At 41.4% G+C, this 21,345-nt stretch overlaps 1 protein-coding gene across 1 annotated transcript in view; it reads right to left on the reverse strand.

Annotated features, from left to right (window-relative positions):
* CRHBP (corticotropin releasing hormone binding protein) overlaps positions 1-21,345 on the reverse strand; it is a 133,180-nt gene that overhangs the window by 20,244 nt on the left and 91,591 nt on the right. The window contains exons 5-6 of the mRNA XM_078677767.1: positions 16,201-16,349; positions 7,084-7,204 (exon numbers count right to left, since the gene is read on the reverse strand). Coding sequence (XP_078533893.1) covers positions 7,084-7,204; positions 16,201-16,349 — 270 coding nt within the window. The remainder of the gene's footprint in view (positions 1-7,083; positions 7,205-16,200; positions 16,350-21,345) is intronic.

A 21,345-nucleotide genomic window follows, 5' to 3' on the forward strand; every position in this document is an offset into this window, starting at 1 on the left:
CAGTGGGCCCTGCGTGGTCCCATATCCGTCTCGCACTCCATCGCGGTCAGCCTGAACTCTTGACTTTGTCCCAGTCCAGCATGACCAATTTAGACTTTAAGAACTTTCTGCTTCTGAGTGCTATTTTGATATTTAATCTTTAAAAATTCAGATCTTAACTTCTACTGATTGGATTTTTATCATGTTGGTCTTGTTTTATTTATAACATTATTCTCTATTTTCCTAAACTGGCATGGAGTCTTTTTGTGGTATTTTTACTAAGCTAGTGTTTGAAGTGTTGCACAAATACTTTTGCCCTTAAGTTATGCCTGACTGCTCTGTTCAAAGCTACCAGAAGGTGAGCACAGATTCATTTAAAGTGTGTTACTGACTTACCCCGACTAGGATTGTCGTTCTTGCTTAGACAGAGTGCATCCCTTTGTTAACCAGAAACCCAATTTCTAACAAACAGCTTGTAAAGTAAAGTGAATCTCTCACAATGTCTCTGACAGTGAACGGTCACTGATGAGAGAAGATGCACTCAGTGGTTTACAGCTCCTTGTCTCTGAGAGTGGATAGAGCTCACATTGTGAGAGTCTGCATTACTATGCGAGTGAGACAACACCAACTGTGAATGCAAGCCAGATGTTCGCCAATGGGCTCAGGTGTTTTGACTTATAACTCAGCAATGCTGACTTGCAAGTCTGAACCTGATTTTTACCGACTCACGAGTTGAACCTGATACCAACTCATGAATTCAAGCTGCTGACTTGTGATATCCAACTTCCTTTTTAGGTCGAAGCCTGCCAGACATCGCAGCTTTCTGGTTATGAAAATACACCTTTGGGAGTGAGGATCTTCCTTCCTTGTCCTTGTTATTTCCCACTATGAGCGTCTGCATCAATTCTGAGTCTGACTTGATTCTCTTTGCTTTAAGATCTATTGTGTGTTTCATGTAAGTTGAGATTCCACCAGATGGCCTGCCATACCGTTGGTTTCTAGCCGCTAGTTTGTGAAAGCCTGCAAACCCTCCAAATGAGTGGGCTTGATTGCTCAGGTTTCTTGTAGGCAGAAAATGTCCCCCTCTTGCAGCGTCTTCCTTGCAGATTCATACTTAAGTGCTCTCTGAATGCCAGCAACATTCCAGGATATGATTTTGTTGCCTGAGTTTTTGGCTTTGCTGGTTCTCTGATTTCCATTCTCTGTGCTGATTATTTGATTGTTGTTACACCATTCTGAGGGAGCCTCCCTAGTGTTAAGAATGGTAATTGATGTTCCCCATCTCGCTGCCTACCCCCCCTTTTAACTACTAGAGATGTGTCAGGCATTACTGCTCAACTCGTCATGAGCCACGGTTCTTGTGTGCTCATGACAAGCTCAGCTTGTCATGACCGTTAGAACGTTCACACGCGGGGCTAATTCCCCTGCTGTGCTGGGCGTTCTAAGGAACGGGTGTGGTCATGACGAGCTCAGCTCGTCATGAGCACACGAGAAACATGGCTCATGATGAGCTGAGCTCGTCATGAGCATCAGGGTGCTGTGCGCGCCCCCTCTCCCCCCAGCACAGCGGGGGAATTGGCCCCGCAGTGAAGGGGTTAAACAAGACGAAGCCTTTTGAGATGGGTCTTGTTTTGACGTTACTTGGATTTCGCTGGCAGGGTGGGTTTAGGTTCCTTAGGTCATATATCATTGTTAACAGGACTTCTGGGAGTGTCATTAGTTTGTCTACAATGTCGGTACAATCGCACCCCCTGACTTCAAGCCCCTTCTCTATATTGTGAAGTTTGGCTGAGGTTTTTACAATCGCTAGGGCTATTGTTTGAATTATGTCCATTTGGATTTCCAGTTAATGTGATTGGCAGGTAAGAGCATTAATTGCTGCCATGAGAGTCGTGTTTATAGAGGACAGCAGGTTGTCTTGGCCATTGGTAAGATCCAAACTTAAAACTGTACTGTCCTGCGAGGAGTTGCCATATAATTTATCGGGTGCAAAGATCAAGGAACTTGGAATGAGATCTTGCAGGTATGACCTCGCCCGATGTACCTGTTGTGGCAGGTCTAGGCTTTCAATGTCGCCTACATTCGAAGGTGCTGAAATGTTGTTATCCAGCTGCCCCAGTCTGTACCATGCACATATTCTTGCCTCTCTACAAATATTAATTCCTCCATTTTCTGCCGTAGATTTATATTTTCTGCTATTGCGAGCTCAAAATCCTGCAGGTAACCACAGCTCCCACTCTTAGGCAAGTTCGGTTCGCTGGTTATTTGTATTTAAGTCAGCTTGTTCGAAGAGATTGTGTTACTTTGGAGAGTTGGGGTTGTCTTGCTTTTTATTGTATATGTTTGCCTTATGATGCTGGTAGGTTGGTTCTCCTTCATGTTCGTATCTATTTTAGATGTTGTCACTGTTAGGTCAGATAGAAGACCTCCTATGATAGAAGTGGGTGTCTCTTTGCCTACAGTTGGAAAGTATACAGTCAGTTGCTTATGTTTCAGCCCCTGTCTGCTTTCCATTTTTTCTGTTGACCAGATAATTCAATTTAATGTATTTCTGTTTGACATGAGAGTGGCCGATAGCTTTTGTTGTATTGACCCTACTGTCTCTGGGTTGTTCTTTGGTAGTAGGCATTCGCTGTCCTATGTGTTACTAAAAAATACCTCATCAGGGGGCTTATATTCTGTTATCCCTCCCATGTTTATACTGGTCTTTGTTGATGGACATTCTCTGTCCATTGTGTTGATGGTGAAAATCACATCTTCTGGGCTGTAGCCATGCTTTTTTGGTCTCTTCTTTGTGGTATCCGCTTGTTCCGCTTGTTGCCTTTCACCATTGCTGTCTCTCCTTTGTAGGTAAACTCTGTGGGTGATCTTCCAACCCTCCGCAAAACAGGAAGTCTGTCTTTTCCTCAAAGTGGTGTTCACCCTTGTTCGCATGAGATTCAGAGAGTGGTCCTGTGTGTTTCTAGCATGATCTCCTCAGCACACGTCAAATTCCTCTTTTCCGCTCATTAAGGCACATTATTGCTTAGCGTGAGGTAAAGGCGGTAGGTCCTGTGCTTATGGAGAAATTCCCTCTGTTCTTTTTTATTGACTTCGTGTGGTGAATGTACTAGATATCCGCTACATTGGTAGCTGCCCCTTCTGCTTTGGGAGGAATGCCCTAGCCCTACCTCCATCCAGGACTTGGGGTTCAGGGCTGCTTCTGAGCTTCTAGGCTGCTTTGAGCTTTGGGCTGCTATGGTCCTGCTGTCGTCTGACTCTGGTCCGATTAAAAGCAAGATGGAATAAAATATGGAGAGCATATGGTGAGTGGTGCTCAGTGAGGAAGCCCACAAGCCGTGCCTGGCACCTAGCCAGGCCACTTCCGCAGGCCCCTCGAGCATACTGGCTAGCTACAACCACTGTGCTTGCGTATGCGCTCCAGGCTTTTTGCTGGATTTGTTCTCTTTTTTTAATGGGCAGGACTCGGGGCTAGGCAGGAGCTAGGCTCCTCCACCGTCAGTGACTGTGTCACGCCCTCTGCAGTCTCGGCCCACCCCTTCGAGCCGAACCACCCTTCCTCTAACCGAAATCGATACCAGCGACAATGCTGCACTTGCCTGGGCTTGAGTAGGGTTGGAGGTACAGCGGTAGGGAGTGCAGATGGTGTGAATCCTGCCCACTATTGATCGATTTCAGCAGCTACTTTGCTCTCTGCTCCCTTGCTCCTTGCTCCTCGCACGTGCTCTGCGTACTCTCCACCAATCCGATCAGCCCAAAAACACGCTGAAAGCTTCCCTGGGAATGCATTCTACCTATTGCTTACTATTGGCTTTGCGGCTTGTAACTAACATTTTCTGGCTTTCTATTTGCTGGCTTTATTTGTTTTAGGCTCTCCAGCATGTCTTTGTGGCTCCTGTGGAGCAAATCTTGCTTACCAGCGCTCCTTGCATTCTTCTATGAGTTCTCGCTTTCTGTATAAAGGCCTTTAAATTTTGTTCTAATCTTGTCACATTTGCTGTGTGTTCAAAGACAAAGGTCAAATTTCAGGCCCTGTCTTCCCAGGGAGCTTGATGTTTACTTTTCTTTCTCTGACTTCAAAGTGAGAGGATTTATGTGACCTTCATGTTGGGTAATGGGAACCAAAAGGTTTTTTTCTAGCACACAACACAATTTAAATGAAGATACCAGAATTAAAAAAGCACAAATGAAGCACATCTTATTGTAATTCGGATGTGTGGTGGGAAAAAATATTTGAATTCCAATCAAAACAAATCAGTTCATTGGGTGATGCCATAACCACACATTATCGATTGTACGTTGTTTAGTTTCATCAGAAAAAATGGTATGTACAAGGTTAATTGCCATTTCTACTGAAAATCTGTTGTCTGTACTGGTAGTGTGCTACCACACAATACATACTCTACACTATGCCAATCCACTCTACACCAGTCCACTCTACGACTCTCCACTCCTCTCCACCACACTCCATTCCACTCTACGCCACTTCCCACTAAGTCACACTACTTCACTCTATGACACTCCACTCTATGATATTCCATGCCTCTCCACTCTACGACTTGACATTCCACGACATTCCAATCCATGACATTCCAATCTATGATACTCAATGCCACTTTACTCCAATCTGTGTCTCTCCACTACACTCTGATGCTTTACTCCACTTTATGCCACACCACTCCACTCCACTATATGGCACTCCACAGTACACCACTCAACTTTACTCCACTCTACAACACGTTATTACACTCAGCACCCCTCCACAATACGTCCCTCCACTCTATGACACTCTACCTTACTCCACTTAGCACTACAACCCTCTACTTTGATATTCAATGACACTCTACTCCACTCCATGACACTCTGCTCAACTCAATGCCCCACTATGCCATTTAACTCTAGGCTACCCACCCTACTCTATGACCCTACTCCATGACTCTACTTTACTATATGGCACGACTCTACTCCCCTCCATGTCACTCCAAAGCACTCTTTGCCATTCTGCGATAGTCCACTCTATGATACTTTATTCCACACTATGCCCCTCCATTCTACGCCCCTTCACTCTACTCCACGACACTCTATACCATGACACTCCACACCTCGACACTCCACCCCATTCTTTGCCACTCTACTCCAGCGTTCACCACTCTTTCCCACTGTACTCTACTCTACTCCACTCTACACCGCACCACTCTACATCACTTCACTCTACACTACCCCACTCTACGCCACTACCCCACTAACTTTTAACCATGCCGGACAGCAGACACACTGGTGTACAAAATGGCTAAAACACATTGACAAAGCCAATATCACATGCATAGACGAGACCTTTTGACTTTGCCAATGCTTGTTTAAATAAAGGGTACATTCACTTTCACTGGGGTATACCCTACCTCCCTGAAATTCTAGCCAATTTGCCCCATATACCTGTGGGAAATTGGAGAGCATGCTCATTAGACAAACATGCTGTTTTCATAGATCTTTAGACCAACTGGACTGCTGAATTTCAATTTCCATTTATATTTTTTTGATTTTTCAAAGAAGATGTTCTAACTGTACAACAATATTACATCACAGTAAGAGAAATGTGGAAAATAAAGAGCTATCTATATTTACTATCACAATAAGAAATTTACTCACTGACAACTAGACATAACCGCACAGCTGGGGAGGAAAATATAAGAAAGAATGAAGGAGAAGAGAAAAGAAAAGAGATGAAGAAGGAAGGGTATCAAATATAGGAATTACTTATATAAGTCACAAAAAAAGATCCATAACTAATTGTACAGACATTCCTCGTTGCTTCTGAAAATCATAACATGTTCATATTTGGATAATAATAGAAGATCCTCAATTCAGTCATCAATAGAGCGAGATGTCTTAGACTTCCATAGTTTCAAAAGTAATTCTTGGCTAGCATAAAAATTCAAAAGAATAAACTTACTACTTTCGGTATTCACAGAATAGATTTAAGACTACTAACTCTAAGTCCGAGCTTGCGGCCCGGAGTCGGAGATTTCAGCCATGGCTAAAATCCCCACCTCTGAGCCAGAAGCTCCGCCTTCAAGCCACAAGCCCCACCTCTGGGCCAGAAGCTCCGCCTCCGGGCCGCAAGCTCCGCCCCAAAGCCGGAAGCTCCGCCTCTGGGCCGGAATTTCCGGCCCGAGTTCGGACTTAGAGTTAGTAGTCTTAAATCTATTCTGTGAATACCGAAAGTAGTAAGTTTATTCTGTGAATCCCGAAAGTAGTAAGTTCACTCTGTGAATCCCGAAAGTAGTAAGTGCATTCTGTGAATACCAAATAGTAGTAAGTTTAGGATTTAGTCTTCAGTTCATTCTGTGAATCGGGCCCTAACTCTCTAGTAAAATTGGCAGCTATCTATACATTTTAACTTTGGGATATTTAAAAAATATGTTGTATTTATTAATGCCAAAACACAACAAAAAGCACACAGAAAGTTTCTGTCATCAAGCCAAATTTGGTGTTGTCCCTCCAACCGGCTGTTGGTAATACTCTCCTATGGACTCTGAAAGCAAGCACGGTGTTTGAGCACCCTCCCATACTTATGTTAATGGAACTTTTTCTAAAAGGTTCTTAGCAGATTTTGCAATAGTAAAATGGGGTCAGACCTATCGGTGGTTATCTGAGAGTCTGTCATGATCTATCTATCTATCTATCTATCTATCTATCTATCTATCTATCTATCTATCTATCTATCTATCTATCTATCTATCTATCTATCTATCTATCTATCTATCTATCTATCTATCTATCTATCTATCTATCTATCTATCTATCTATATATCTATCTATCTATCTATCTATCATGTTGCCTAGTATATCTTAGTTCTAGAGGCATGAACTTATCCTAATTTCAATTTGCGGTGAAGTCTAACTATTTGAGCGAGGGCACTGGTTCAATTTTAAGCTAATCTTTTTTAAAGTCACTAATTATGTCCTCATTTACAAAATGCCATGGATCTAAAAACCGTGATCAATCATAATAATGACAATAAAATGGAAAGACACTAGTAGTCAAATTTGAGTAGGGTGACATATGAAACTCCTGAAAAACAGCAAACTCAAAGATGTACTCACCAGGTCCATGAAAAGAGTAACACAAGTCAGCCAGGGGAAACATCTTCGAAGGATCCAGACCTGCACCACCTAGAAGCTCCACAAAGTCACCAACTCCATTACATCCTACTGGTGGGTATTTCTAAGTAGAAAAACGATAGGAAATAAGCTATTAAACCCTGAAGAAACACATTCAGATAATAAAGTTACACTATATTACCCTCATTCTCATGATTCTGAGTTTCCGACGCTTCGGAGATTCAATCCCACGATTCTGAGTTATGCTGTGTGGGAATGCACCTGGTAGAACAGCGTGTGGTATTTGCTTAACATACTGTGAAATGTTCCCAAACCAGTTTACATGTATTGTAGAACACTTAGGCATTCTGGAGTGTTTATCCAAGAGTCTCTGTTAAGAACTCCAAGTTTCAGTTTATGCTTGGGTGCCTTGTGGATAGGACGTTGCTGATAATGAGAAGCTACAATAAGAAGATATTCATCTACATCTATATTGCCTTTGTACTTCTTCACATGGCGACGAGCATAGAACAACGGACCCAATATAGATAAAGATGTCATGTCTCATCTCTTCCTAGAGACGAGAATTCTCAACGAACAGCAAACGTCCCAACACAGCTGAGCCTAAATCTAAAACTCAAAGGTACTGTGCGTGCTTTGTTTTTTTTTCTCCTGACAACAAGACTACGAAATATTTAAGGCATCCGATTAAGCGGTAAAAGTCTGGTTGATAAAGTTAAAGTGAATAAGTGTCATATTAAAATGCTTTTTGACTCAGGAGCAAAGATGTCACTTATCCCTAAAGAGTTCTTTGACAAGATGTTGAATGAGAAGGTGAAAGTTTATAAACCTGACTTCAAGCCCCTAGCATATGGTGGTCAGCCCACAAAGTTGTTTGGTTACTTTACAAAAGGAGGCTGACTGCAGGGAAGATATACATCTCTCGTAGAGGTGACAGTATCATAAGTTGGATAAACCAGGCTGATCTGGGTGTGGCTTTGGTTCCTGGTGCTGATCCATGTAGTATTCACAAAAACATCTCTTCACATACTGTTCTGATGAATGTTGTTTCCAGTGATTTATTAGAAGTCAATCCAAGCAGTGATTTACGTATTGAATTAAAACAAAAATTCAGTGAGAGGTTAGGTTATCTCTCAGGATACACACATAAAATCATCATCAAGCATGACGCTCTGCCCGTGACATGTAAGGAGTGCAGTGTACCTTTGGCTTTGAGAGAATCTATGCACGCTGAACTTGAGAAATTAGAAAGGGAGTGCATCACTGTAGAGACGGAAGCAAGTGATTGGTTGGCTCCAGTTGTTCTTGCATGCAAGGCTTCTGGAGAAGTGAGATTGGGTGTGGATCTTCGTGCTCTTAATCGAGCAGGTATTTCTGACAAGTACCCTCTTCTTAATATCACGGTGATGCTGTCTCAATTGGATGATGCTCGGGTTTTCTTCAGTGTCTAGTGGGCATACAGGTTAACCTCATCGCTGTTGAGAGTTTCCTCTGCTGTGCTGGACAGCAATAAAAATGGGTGTGGTCATGACGAGCTGAGCTCGTCATAAGCACACGAGCACTGTGCTGCATGACGAGCTGAGCTCGTCATGAGCATGGAAGGGGTTAACAGCAACGTGCAAAGAAAGCACAGAAGGATGTAACAATTGACTGAATGTCAACATAAGATATGAAGTGATGGAAAATGCCAATGCCCACCCATGTACTCAACATTAATAAAAACAGCAAACAGGGCAAGATAAAAGAACAGCCTTTAAGAAAACATTAGGACTCCACTTATCCACATCTTCCCTCTTTCAACACAAAACAAACAAACACACATTCTATTACACCACGCACAACCAACCAACCTCCATGTGTCACAAACATACCAGTTGACCAGACTGACATGAAAGAGAAAACATAGGGAACCGAACACCAACGGTGCAATAGAGATCACCCCACAGTAACAACAATTACACACTAAAAGGCATTCACCCCACAGTAACAACAATTACACTAACGTGAGAGACCAACCCACAACCACACAAAAGAGGAAGGGATGCACAAAAAAATACACAAACAGCTCTCTACTATTACACCAACACAAGTGGGTGATACCCAAAGTCAACCGCCAACCACACAAAGGCGGAAGAAGTGAGCGACTCCTACCTAGTCAACTCAAACACCAAACCAACCGGGTGATTTACCTAAATCAACACATACCCACTAAAATAGTGGCAGACCAAAGTGGCTTAGCACCTAAAACCCTACTCACACACAGACCACCAACCATGAAGGATTCACATATATCCACCCACAACGGCACCATGGTGGTAACCCTGAGTGACTTAACGAGTGACTTAAATTGGCCGTGCGCCAACTTGAACGCTGCTGGCGACGCAACTATGCCCCTGAGTTAAAAGTCAGCTACAACAAGTCCAGGAAAGAATATATGAAAAATGTCTTAGCCACTAAAGCTGCCTATTTCTCCTCTCGTATTATTAATTCCACAAATAGATCAAAAGACATCTTTGTTATTCTCAATGAGTTAACGACTCTTGATAACGTCCGTCCAAAAGCAGCCCCGTCTCAGACGCTCTGTGACTCCCTGAATCTTTTTTTCATTGAGAAAATTGCAACTATAAAAGCCACTATCCCACAAAATCTACACCCCTTTCCAGATGTCTCTATTAGGACTAACCATACTTGTACACTAAATAGTTTTCCCCTCATCACCCCGACTCAATTTCAGGAGCTGCTGGTGAGAGTGAAATCCGGTGCCCCTTCGGATAAGTGCCCGCCCTACATCTTAAAAGACTGCCTCTCAGCTATCCCGGCTCCGGCATGTACCCTTCTAAATGACTCACTGACTTCCGGCGTGGTCCCCCTTGCATTTAAGGCAGCAACGGTCATACCGCTTTTGAAAAAACCTGGGGCAGACCCTACCTGTAATGCAAACTATCGACCGATTTCCCTTCTGACATTTTTGGCAAAGGTATTGGAGGCTCATGTGGCAAAATGCCTTTCCAACTTTATGGAAGAAGCTGAGTGTCTTGACCCTCATCAGGCGGGATTTCGTCCCGCCCACTCGACAGAGGCAGTAGTAGTCTCGGTTCTCGACTCGCTCCGTGACAGTGCAGACAAACGTTCCCCTCAAGCTCTGGTGCTCCTGGATCTGTCGGCCGCATTTGACACGGTCGACCACACCATCTCGATCGACTGTGTCACCAGGGCCGGCATCCGGGGCACGGCAGCTAGCTGGTTGAAGTCTTTCCTTGAGGGCCGTTTTCAGGCAGTCCGCATGGGTGACCTGGTGGGCACCACTCAGACCATCACATGCGGTGTACCCCAGGGCTCTTCCCTGTCACCTCACTTGTTCAATCTCTACATCTTTCCACTCATTCAGGCTCTTAGAGATAGACAGGTGACAGTGCTCAACTATGCGGACAACCTGCAGCTACTTTTCACAATGGATAACTCTGACGCCTCCATCTCTACCTTCTTATCCACCTTGAGGTTCATTCAAGCATGGATGGACCAAAACCATTTGAAGTTGAACCCAGAGAAAACGGAGCTGGTCCTCACAGGAGACAGTGCAAAATACTGGGGTCCGCACTATTGGCCGTCAGAAATGGGCCAAGCACCAATCCCCTCTACCTCTGCAAAAACATTGGGAGTCATTGTAAATAGTGACCTCTCCCTCAAAGCACAGGTAGGTCAGGTAGTCTCTAAAAGCTTCTTCCAACTTTGGAAAATTCGGAAGGGCCGCCGTCTTTTCACTCGGGAGGCCTTGATACAGGTGGTGATTGCCACTGTGATCTCTCATTTAGACTATGCAAACTTGATCTATCTGGGCCTGCCTCTGTACCTTCTGAAACGCCTTCAGATGGTGCAGAACCATGCGGCCAGACTGATTTTAAATCAGCCTAGATGGCAACCGGCCACCCCACTTCTGACAAAACTCCACTGGCTCCCTGTGGCTCAGCGCAGTATCTTCAAAGCTGGATGTATGATTTTTAAAGCCCTACACTGTAAATGTCCCAAATTCATCGAGAGACTTATTATAAAATATGCCCCTGTTAGACACCTGCGCTCGGTCAATCAAGGCTTACTTCAGATACCATCTTTCAAGCGCAAGCGCACGGGCGGATGCAGATTCTGATCTCTGGCCCCACGCCTGTGGAACACCTTCCCCTTGGACATCCGGCACTGCCCTGACCTTCTGTCATTTAGGAAAGCCTTAAAGACCTGGCTTTTCCAGCAAGCATTCCAATAAGTCTCGGTTGCCCGTTTCTCTGGTCATACCCTCTATCACTGACAGCGCCAAGAAACCAATTGGTGTTAGTGCGCTTAAGAAATTTCTTTTAACATAACATAACATAACATAACGCCTAAAAGTCAACTCAAATACCACACCAACCGGGTGATTTACCTTAACCAACCCACACCCACTAAAATAGTGGCAGACCAGAGAATCTTAGCACCTGAAAGCCTTCTCACAAACACACCACCAACCGTGAGTGATTCACTTACATCCACCCACAACCACCCAATGGTGGTAACCCAAAGAGCCTTAACACCTAAATGTCATCTCAAACACTACACTAACAGGGTCAGTGTGACTTACCTAAATCAAGACAAGAGTGGCTTAGCACCTAAAATCCATCTAACAAACACACACACCACCAACCATCAGGGATTCACATATATCGTCCCACAACCATACCATTGAGGTAACATTGAGCGACTCTACACCAAAAGTCAACTCACACACAGTTATTCTCAAGAACAAACATCCTGCCTGCAAAGTTCCCTGCCACCACCCAAACGTGGCTCAACCAAAGAGTGACCTAATCCATTGCACACAACTGGAGAAACCCGATATGAACCCAAAAGCCAACATTCAAAACCACAGACGCATAAGCATAAAGCAAAACACCCCTACCAAAAGTTTTCGATTATAGCGAAGCACCCCAACAATGAAGTTAACAACTTTAGCATAGTACCCCAACCATTAAGTTTACCACTTTTAATTGTGAAACATTCCCCAATCCATGAGGTTTTCAATTTCTCTTTTGTACCCTTACAGAAAGCCCCAGACAAATCAAAGTGAAGAAATTTATTTTTAGAATGTTTTGCTAAAAGAGTCAAAGTCTGAGGAAAGCCAGGATTCTCAGCTTGTGCTTCGTTACTGACAGTGCAGTATACACTTACAGTAAAAAAGCAGCTGCGTATTTGGTTCACACTAATCCCATAGACGCAGATCAGTTTCTCCTGTGCCATGAACACAATCAGGACAATGGTCACAATGTAGAGGCCAACGTCCACACATAGAGCTGGCAACACAGCATCACTGGAAACAGTGAAATACTCAGGGACACACACAGTTGGCTAAATATGTCACACAAGTTCTCCCACTACACGGTTGCGGCAGTCCGATCCAAAGGTCAAAGGTGAGACAGGACGCCGCTACAACAGCTTAATTCACTGTAGTTCCACTCCACAAGTCCAGGAATACACAGAAAGATCTAGCATGCCCGGGTTGGGGCCGACCTGTCTAGAGATCACTGGTCGGGCTCAGGGCTGCCAGATTGCTGTTACACATGTTTCGCTTAGTTTCAAGAGGAGCTCTTTGTTAAGGAGTTATTTCAGGCTTCAAATTCCAGTAGGATACATTTCACTTTGTCTCAGATTCCCTCTAGTTCTCATACATAGGTTCTTTTAAAAATTGTCACCAAAAATGTTGTAAATGAATGAAGGTCCAACTTCCAGGCTAGCTTAAGTAGTATTTATTAGGATGGTAAGATCAAGAGTAGAAGTACAGAGAGACCCACCAGGAGCAGCCTTTCTGCTGCTCAGCCCATACACCAACTGACACTTTCACTCATCCAACATTCCACAGCATCACCACACACCAACATTCCACACCACACTCACACTGGCTGAGCAGCAAGAATAACAATTTGTAAGTGTTTATTTCGCTCCATCTGATTATAATTTGTAAAGTTTTTCCTAACAAGTGTGGGGGAGCCGGATCCATTATGTCTGACACTGCCAAGCCTCATTCTGCAATGTTTTTCTATAAAAGTAGAAAAAAGTGTACCCTTTTCTCCTTTACTTTCCACACCCCCACGCCACCCACCAGCCTGTGCTTAGAGCAGGTGATAAATGGATGCAGTAACACCCCATTGAATAGCAAATTCAGGGGCATATTACCAAGGCAGGTGAAATTAAATTATCCAATTTTTGTTTTTCTTGAGTCCCCTCACTCACCAGGGTTTCCCCACGGTGACATGCTTCATCATTGGGGCCATCCCAGCCCTCTACGGACTGAGGCGTACTGCGACTTGCGAACTACGTAAGAGCACTTAAGTGATGGACTATGTGTAGTGCAATCATTGTTGTGAAGTGGAGTGGAATTATTTTAAGTGGGTTAAAACTACCTACCTAGTGGGCTACAAATGATTTATTCTTGCTCCTTGGGGGTAAATTAAAAACGGGGTAGAATACTAGGGGTGCTAGTAGCAATGAGTTAAGTGTACCTAGTAATTCAAGGCAACATGTTTCGAGCATTCCCCAAGCTCTTCTTCAGGACTACACAGGGACCAGCCCTGTGTTTGCCACTCCTAATTGTGCTCAAGTGAGGTTTAAAAATTATTTAAATGCTGCAATTATAAGGCATGTATTAGTACATACGTAAAATGATAGTCACGTAGTATCTGTAGGAAAGAAAACACACGCAATATGGTTAAGGGGTTAAATGGCCCTCCAAAGTATTCACATATTTTCTACACACATAAGACACAGAATGTGAAGTTGTCTGCACCTTTGTCCATGCTTGAAAAAAAGAAGACCAAATGGCGTGTATTTAAAAAAAGGTGTCTATGAACACTGTGAAAATCACTCATTGATAAAACATACACACACAACACATGTAAAACGACAGACTGCTACATACATGGATGGGGACCTAACTTTGCCCCATGGACGTGGAGAGTTGATGGTATCCCTTCAATGTGGTATTTGAGAACGAAAATGAGAGAAAAGTATTGCTGTGTTAGGGGCCGGTTATGCTACAGAAAAGCAAGCGGTGACGGCTGCAGTCCGCTGTTTGTCAGCGCCTGTGGGGGTTCAAAAGGGCACTCACTTGGTATCAAGATACTCAGGTTGATTCACCTACACTGCAACCTCGGGACCGCATGTTAGAGAGTGTGCGTCCGGTTGTTGCTTCAGTACTTGTATTTCCGCATTGTCATCGCACTAGGCTTAGACCACTCGCGGTTGATTTTGAACAAATGGAAATAGCGGCGGCCATCTTGAGGGTATTCCGCCACTTTCTATTCGCGGTAATACTGTGTACAACGCTCGTTTTTACCAAATAACTATTTTGTGGAGACCTCTTTCCTGGACACATCTTAAATATGTGATTTAGGATTTTTAGTCAAAGTAACTAAAAGACTGTGTTTCATGGGTGGAATTCCATAGTAAGTTGGCGGCGGCCATCTTTTGAGTTTATTGATCCCTTCTGATGGTGCTAACCTGGTTGAAGTAACTCGTATTTTAAAACAAATATATTTTAGGGGGTTTCTCCAAGTATTAAAAGCAAATTTAGAAAATTATGGAAATTTTCCAAAATGTGTTTTATTTTTGGCAACTCAACTAGGAAAAAGCTATTTTTTATGCCATGTTTAAGGACCCAAAACTCCTAGAAGTTGGATTACTGGACAGCAGGGGGTCAAAGATATTCAAATGTTCTGATCATAACTTGAATTGTCCCCTTGGTATGTCATCATTAAGGCCATGGGTATCTGAACGTAATTTGTAAACCCAGCGTTGTTCCTTTTTAAACAATTTTTTGTCCATTTGTGTTTGATTCTGCATAGTTTCAAGGACCACCCACCTCATGTCATTCGGGGTATGCTGTTTTTCAAGGAAATGTGTAGTCATTTTTGTATTAGATCGTTTGCATCTGATGCTGCTATGGTGTCCCACGATGCGTGTGCTGACCTTCCTGGTGATCATTCCCACATAGTGCAAGTTACACAGGCAGTAAAACCATCAAAATGGCTGAGGTGACAGGCCTCACCTACACAGAGGAAGAGGTAGACAGAATCATAGCATCTATGCTCCCTCTGACAGGGACAGCCAATCAAGATACTACTGAGGCTAGCCAATGCAGGGACGAGCTTACTGTTAATTGGCTCTTGCTTTCTTGCTCAGTGAAATTCCACTTTTCAAGCGACTGAATAGACTGATGATCTAAAAGTCTGAAACAGTAGGAGGGTTACCAAGGACCAAAATGTGTTTTTGCTAAATTATAGTGATAGCTGGAGCACATTCGACTCACGCTGTCCAAGAGTGGTAGCGGATAATTTTCTTGAGTAGTAGAGGCAGACATGTCTTTGATCAAATATACTTGTGTGTGGGTACCTGATTAGCTTGTTTTGCTCAAATTCCACTTGAGCTAAAGACCTGATCCTAACCTATAGGAAATAGAGATCCTTCAGTAATGGGTTTATAGGGTCTGTCAAGAGGCAGAGCAGATTTCATGCTAACCAATTGTATATACAGAACCCACATTATATAGATTCATTTTTCAGCAATACAAGCTTGACAAAACATCTTTGTAAACATCTTGAAAATATGTTATCAGCTAGGAAAAAAAACACCAACACACATATTTGTACAAACATCTAACTACAACTACACCCTCCAAATTAATCCAAAATTTCCTGAAGCAATCAAGGAATATATTGTAAGAAGCACAGAAAGCTGTATACTCAGTGGTGTAGCAAGATGAGGGTCGGGAGTGGTCCTTCCCAAGCGGCACGAGTTTTGGTGGTGGCAAAACCCCCCTGGTCTTACCTGCGGCCATTGGGCAGCAAGCATAGGCTCCACCAGCACCCCCTTCTCCCCCCTACTCTTTCCTGTGGCTGTTGTGGGCAGAAATCTCAGGGACCACCACAGGCAGCAAATGGTCTTGCTACACCACTGCGTAGATTTGCACCCATGAGATGCTAATTTATATAAAGAACGGTGGTTGCGTAAATGCTGTAATGCATTGAAAACCAACGGGAATAATATGTTTGCAAATCAGTAACGAAATGGTGAACTAACCTTTAGCTGCAGGTCACTCAAGTGACCAAGAGTCACGTCAGAGATTTTGATCACCACAGGGTATATTATGGAGAAACTGCAGTTTCGGTGCTGATGAGGGATCACCATTGTAAATCTTCCACTGGGCGTCTGGGAGATCACATTGCAAGCTTGACGAGGAGAAAACACTTTGTTAATTTCATTTTACGATAATGTGCAGCGCATCATCTCTCATGCTCATTTTCTTTGCATGCTTACTATTTAGATCTGGAAGAGACAGCTTCAGTTGTCTCACAAAGCTTGTGTAACATAGAGATTGTGAATGAACTCCACCACTGGCTGTCATATCTTTCATCACTGTTGCCAGTCCTTGATTGAATGTGACTGTTACTTATAAAATATATAGATTTGCCATCGCATCAATTAATTTAATTGATGCAACATTGAGATATGTTCATCTACTGAGGGGTGTTTTCTTTAGTTTAGTTTGTGAAATTGCTTTTTAGGTCTCTTTTACAGACAGCTTAAGCGGTATGCAGAGAGCTAACGTCGTCACATACCACACAACACAGAACACACAACATACACTCAACATTACATATATTCATATCCAGAAAGGCGGATTTCTTTTTTTATGTTCAAAATGATTTTATTGAATTTTTTGCAGAGGAAAGACACAAGGGGACAAAACAGAAAAAAAAGTCATATCAATAAATTACAAGCAATTGATCAAGAGCAAATATAAATAATCGGTCACAAAAAGGTGCAATACATTACGCAATAGTCAATCAAAGGAGAAATCAAAAACAGGAGAGGAAGGAGGGAGGGGAAGGAAGTAGAACATTTCATAGCATAACAAAGTTAATAAATAGAGTTACCAATAATAAGCTAAAAAAGAATATAATAATTAATAAATAAGATTATAACAATGTATAACATGAGTCATAACTTTAAATATGAATCAATAGGAGACTAAAAAGATTGAAAATGTATAGAATTATGATGAACACCTTGTAACGATAATTGAGCACCTCTTCTTGTAAAGATAATCCAAGACCACCAAGCATAAACTGAAAGAGAAGTAGCATCCTTCCAACAAAAAGTAATTGATTTTAACGCAGCTGAAATCAAAAAATTAAACAACTTTGCCTCAGCAACATCAAGAGGATGTGCTAAAACTACTGATTTGCAAATGAATAATTTAAAAGAAAGCACATCAGAAACAGGCAGAATTTTCAATATAACATTCCAAACTTCGGACCAAAATTTCATAATAACAGGACAATCAAATAACATGTGACGTAAAGATCCAGGAGACAATTTACAGTGCCAACAGATATCAGATGGTAGTAATTTAGCACGAAATAAACGGAGTGGAGTCCATAAAGAATTAAACAAAATGTATGCATTAGTTTGATAAAGTGATACTGGCAACCATCCAGAAATACTATTGGTCCAAATTAATGACCAAGAGTCATCAGCTAAAGAAATGGAAAGTTCAGCATTCCAAAAAGTTTAAATTACATTAATGTTGGTGCCCAATGAAGAGGTAAGTTTTTTATAAAATACAGAAACTGCTTTAGAAGATGCAGAAACAGTATTGAGGTAAATTAAAAAATCAGTTGAAAATGTAGATGAATACCATTTGGGAAGGAGTCTAAAATGGAATTACACAAAGACTGGTATTTTAACAAATCGGATTTTGGTAAGTTGAAGTGTAATTGGAGTTGAGTAAAAGGAATAAATGCACCATCAGAAAAAATATCTTTAAGATAGAAAATGCCTTTGGCGATCCATGAGGACCAAAAAGTGACATTTCTATTTAATTTAATTAAAGCACTATGCCATAGTGACAAATGTACCGTAGAAAGTAAAGGAGAGGCAAAATTAGAATCCAAATCATTAAGAATTAAGCTAGATGATTTGATTATGGACGAGTAATGTACAACCTTAGAAGTATGAGACATGGTTAACAGGGAGGGTAGTGGAAAAGGTTTAACAAGTGATTTCTCGATATGAAACCAGATAGGAGGCTGGATAACAGGTGAAATATTAAACCACAATGAACTCTGTTTTAAAATAAAGGCCTTATGGTACAGATAAAAATCAGGGAGAGCAAAACCTGCTTGACATTTAGGAATCTTCAATTTTTTATAAGCAATACGAGGAGGTTTATTATTCCAAAGAAATGTGGACAATAGTTTATCAATATCTTTATAAAATTGGAGCGGGAATTGAGTGGGGATCATGGCAAGGGAATACAATATTTTTGGGGCAATATTCATTTTTATAGACTCCAGTCTCCCCCACCAGGAAAGATGAAGAGAAGACCATTTAGAAGTTTTCTGTTTGACAAATTCCGTTATAAAATTACAGTTTAATTTTAACGTAGCATGTAAGGAGGATGAAAATAATATGCCAAGGTATTTCAACTTAGTTTTTTGCCAAACAATATCAGGTGAAGGTAACATATCGGAAGTACAAAGCATATTTAAAGGAAAAAATTCAGTTTTACTAACATTTAATTTATACCATCAACACATCATCAGCATATGCTAAAGTTTTAACAGTAACATCTTTGATGGTGATACCCTGAATATCATCACAACTACGTATGTAATTAAGAAATGGCTCTATTCCTAATAAAAATAAGAGAGGGGAGAGGGGACATCCCTGACGTGTGCCTCTAAAAAGGGAAAATTGAGTAGAAATGTGACCGTTAATAAACAATCGGGCAGTGGGAGCATGATATAAAGCCGAAATCATACGAATAAAAGAGGGACCAAAATTAAAAGACAATAAAGTTTTAAATAAAAACTGCCAATGGATTTTATCAAAGGCTTTTTCTGCATCCAAAGCCATAACACCAGCGGGGACAAGGAGTGCAGAACTTTGCTCAATGACGTGTAATAAAGTTCTAGTATTGTTAGCGGAATATCTATTCTTCATAAAACCAGATTGATCTGGGTGAATAATGGAATGGAGGATAGGGGCTAATCTAGAGGCAAGGATTTTAGCATATAGTTTACAATCTTGATTAATTAAAGAAACGGGACGGTAATTAGAGACGAGGGTAGGATCTTTATCAGGTTGAGGGAGCACAATAATTAAGGCGTCTGCAAAAGAGCCCGAAATGGTACCTGATGAGCCAAAATGTCAAAAAATTTGATGTAAATGAGGCAATAGATGAGATTGGAATTCTTTATAAAATTCAGCAGGGATGCCATCAGGACCTGGAGATTTATTCTTTGGGAGTGATTTGATGGCATTCAGGATCTCATCATTAGTAATCGGTAAATCTAACCCAAGTCTGTCTGAAGGAGAAATGTGAGGTAAATGACATGAGTTTAAAAATATATCAATTAAAGAATTATCACAAAGATCTGGTTTGTTATATAAGTCGGAGTAAAAGTGTAAAAATTCCTGAACAATATCATTATGAGAAAGTGCTACTTTACCTTGAGGGCCTCGAATGAAAGTAATTTGTGTTTTATCCCTTTTAATACGCAGATAATTTGCGAGGAGTTTTCCAGACCTATTGGAATTAAAACGAAATCTAGCAATGGATTTAGAAAGTTGGACCCCAGCCCTAGTACTAGTAGGATAGCATTAAACTCATATCTAAGTTTTTGCAGTTTAAGTTTATATTGAGAATCATTGGAAGTAATGAATAAACGTTCAAATTTGGCCATTTGCTTCTCTAGAAGTTTGATGCTAGATGTTAAATTGTTTATTCTCATGAGCCATAATAGAAATTGTAGAGCCCCTGATGTAAGCTTTAAACGCATCCCATCTATTTACTATAGACGTGGAGTCTTCAGGATTAAACAGAAAGTAATCCTGAATTGCCTGTAATAATTTAGGCTTATGAGTGTCGTTAAGAACAACGCTAGTATTCATACGCTATCTAGTTTGTTTAGCAAAAGTGGACGAAACATTCAAAATAAAAGAAATCAAGGCATGGTCTGAGATGTCAGTGGTATCAATGATAGGATTAGTTGCCGATTGAATAAGAGAAGGGGAAAGGAAAAAATAATCAATTCTGGAATGGGAATTATGAGGGTTGGAGAAAAAAGAAAAATCTTTACCAGTGGGAAAGTGTAATCTCCAAATATCAGCTAATTTGGTGGTCTGAATAAAAGCTTTGAAGGCATGGAAAACCTTGGATGGTCGAAATCGAGTGGTAGATAACCTATGTAACAATGGGTCAGCAATAACATTAAAATCCCCACCAACAATCAATGGAACTTTTCCTCACTTTAAAACTTCAGTAGTAATAGTAGCCCAAAATACTGGATCATCCACTGTAGGGCCGTAAATATTAAACAAAAAGAAAATAGAATCATGAATTTTGATTTTAACTATAATAAATCTCCCTTCAGAATCTGAAATCGTACTGAGAATTTGGCAATGCAATCTTTTAGCAAAGAAAATAGCGACCCCATTTTTCTTACCTTTGGCAGGTGAGGAGACAATTGTATCTACCCATTTTTTATTCATGTACTGTAGGATCTTATCTTCCACATGAGTTTCTTGAACAAAACAAATGTCGGCTTTGCAACTACCTAGATAATCTAGAATTTTCGTACGCTTAATTGGATGTCTCAAACCCTTTACATTAAGAGAAACAATTTTAATATTATGAATATTAGCCATTAGGACTTAGAAGGAAGGAGAGAAAGTAATCAGAACAAGAAGAAGGTAGAAGTAGCCAAGTTAAAGGAGTAACTCTATAAGGAAAATATGAAGTGGAAGAACAGAAAAGACAGAGGAATGAACAAACAAGAAACATAAATAGAAGCAGGGAAACGCACATACGTCTCACAAGCATGGCCAGGAACCGTTGAAGCCCATGAATATAAGAATATGCAAAGATGTGACAAGTGAAGTCAGACTAAACTAACTCATGTATTAGGATCATGAGTGTCCATAGATGGAGGAGCTTGCTGGTCAAGAAACAGCCGAAGATCTTCAGGTCGCTGGAAAGATTTGGAGACATTGTCTTTCCACACAAGCATCGTAGAAGGATCAAAAAGTCCATATTTAAATCCAAGGCTTCTCAGCTGTGGACGAAGGGCAGAAAAGTCTTTACGAATAGCCACTGTTTCTTTAGCAAAATCCTGGTGAATAAAGATTTTGGTTCCATTCTCCAATAATGAAGGAATT

Source organism: Lissotriton helveticus, chromosome 2_1 (assembly GCF_964261635.1).
Source record: "Lissotriton helveticus chromosome 2_1, aLisHel1.1, whole genome shotgun sequence".
Classification (NCBI taxonomy): Eukaryota; Metazoa; Chordata; class Amphibia; order Caudata; family Salamandridae; genus Lissotriton; species Lissotriton helveticus.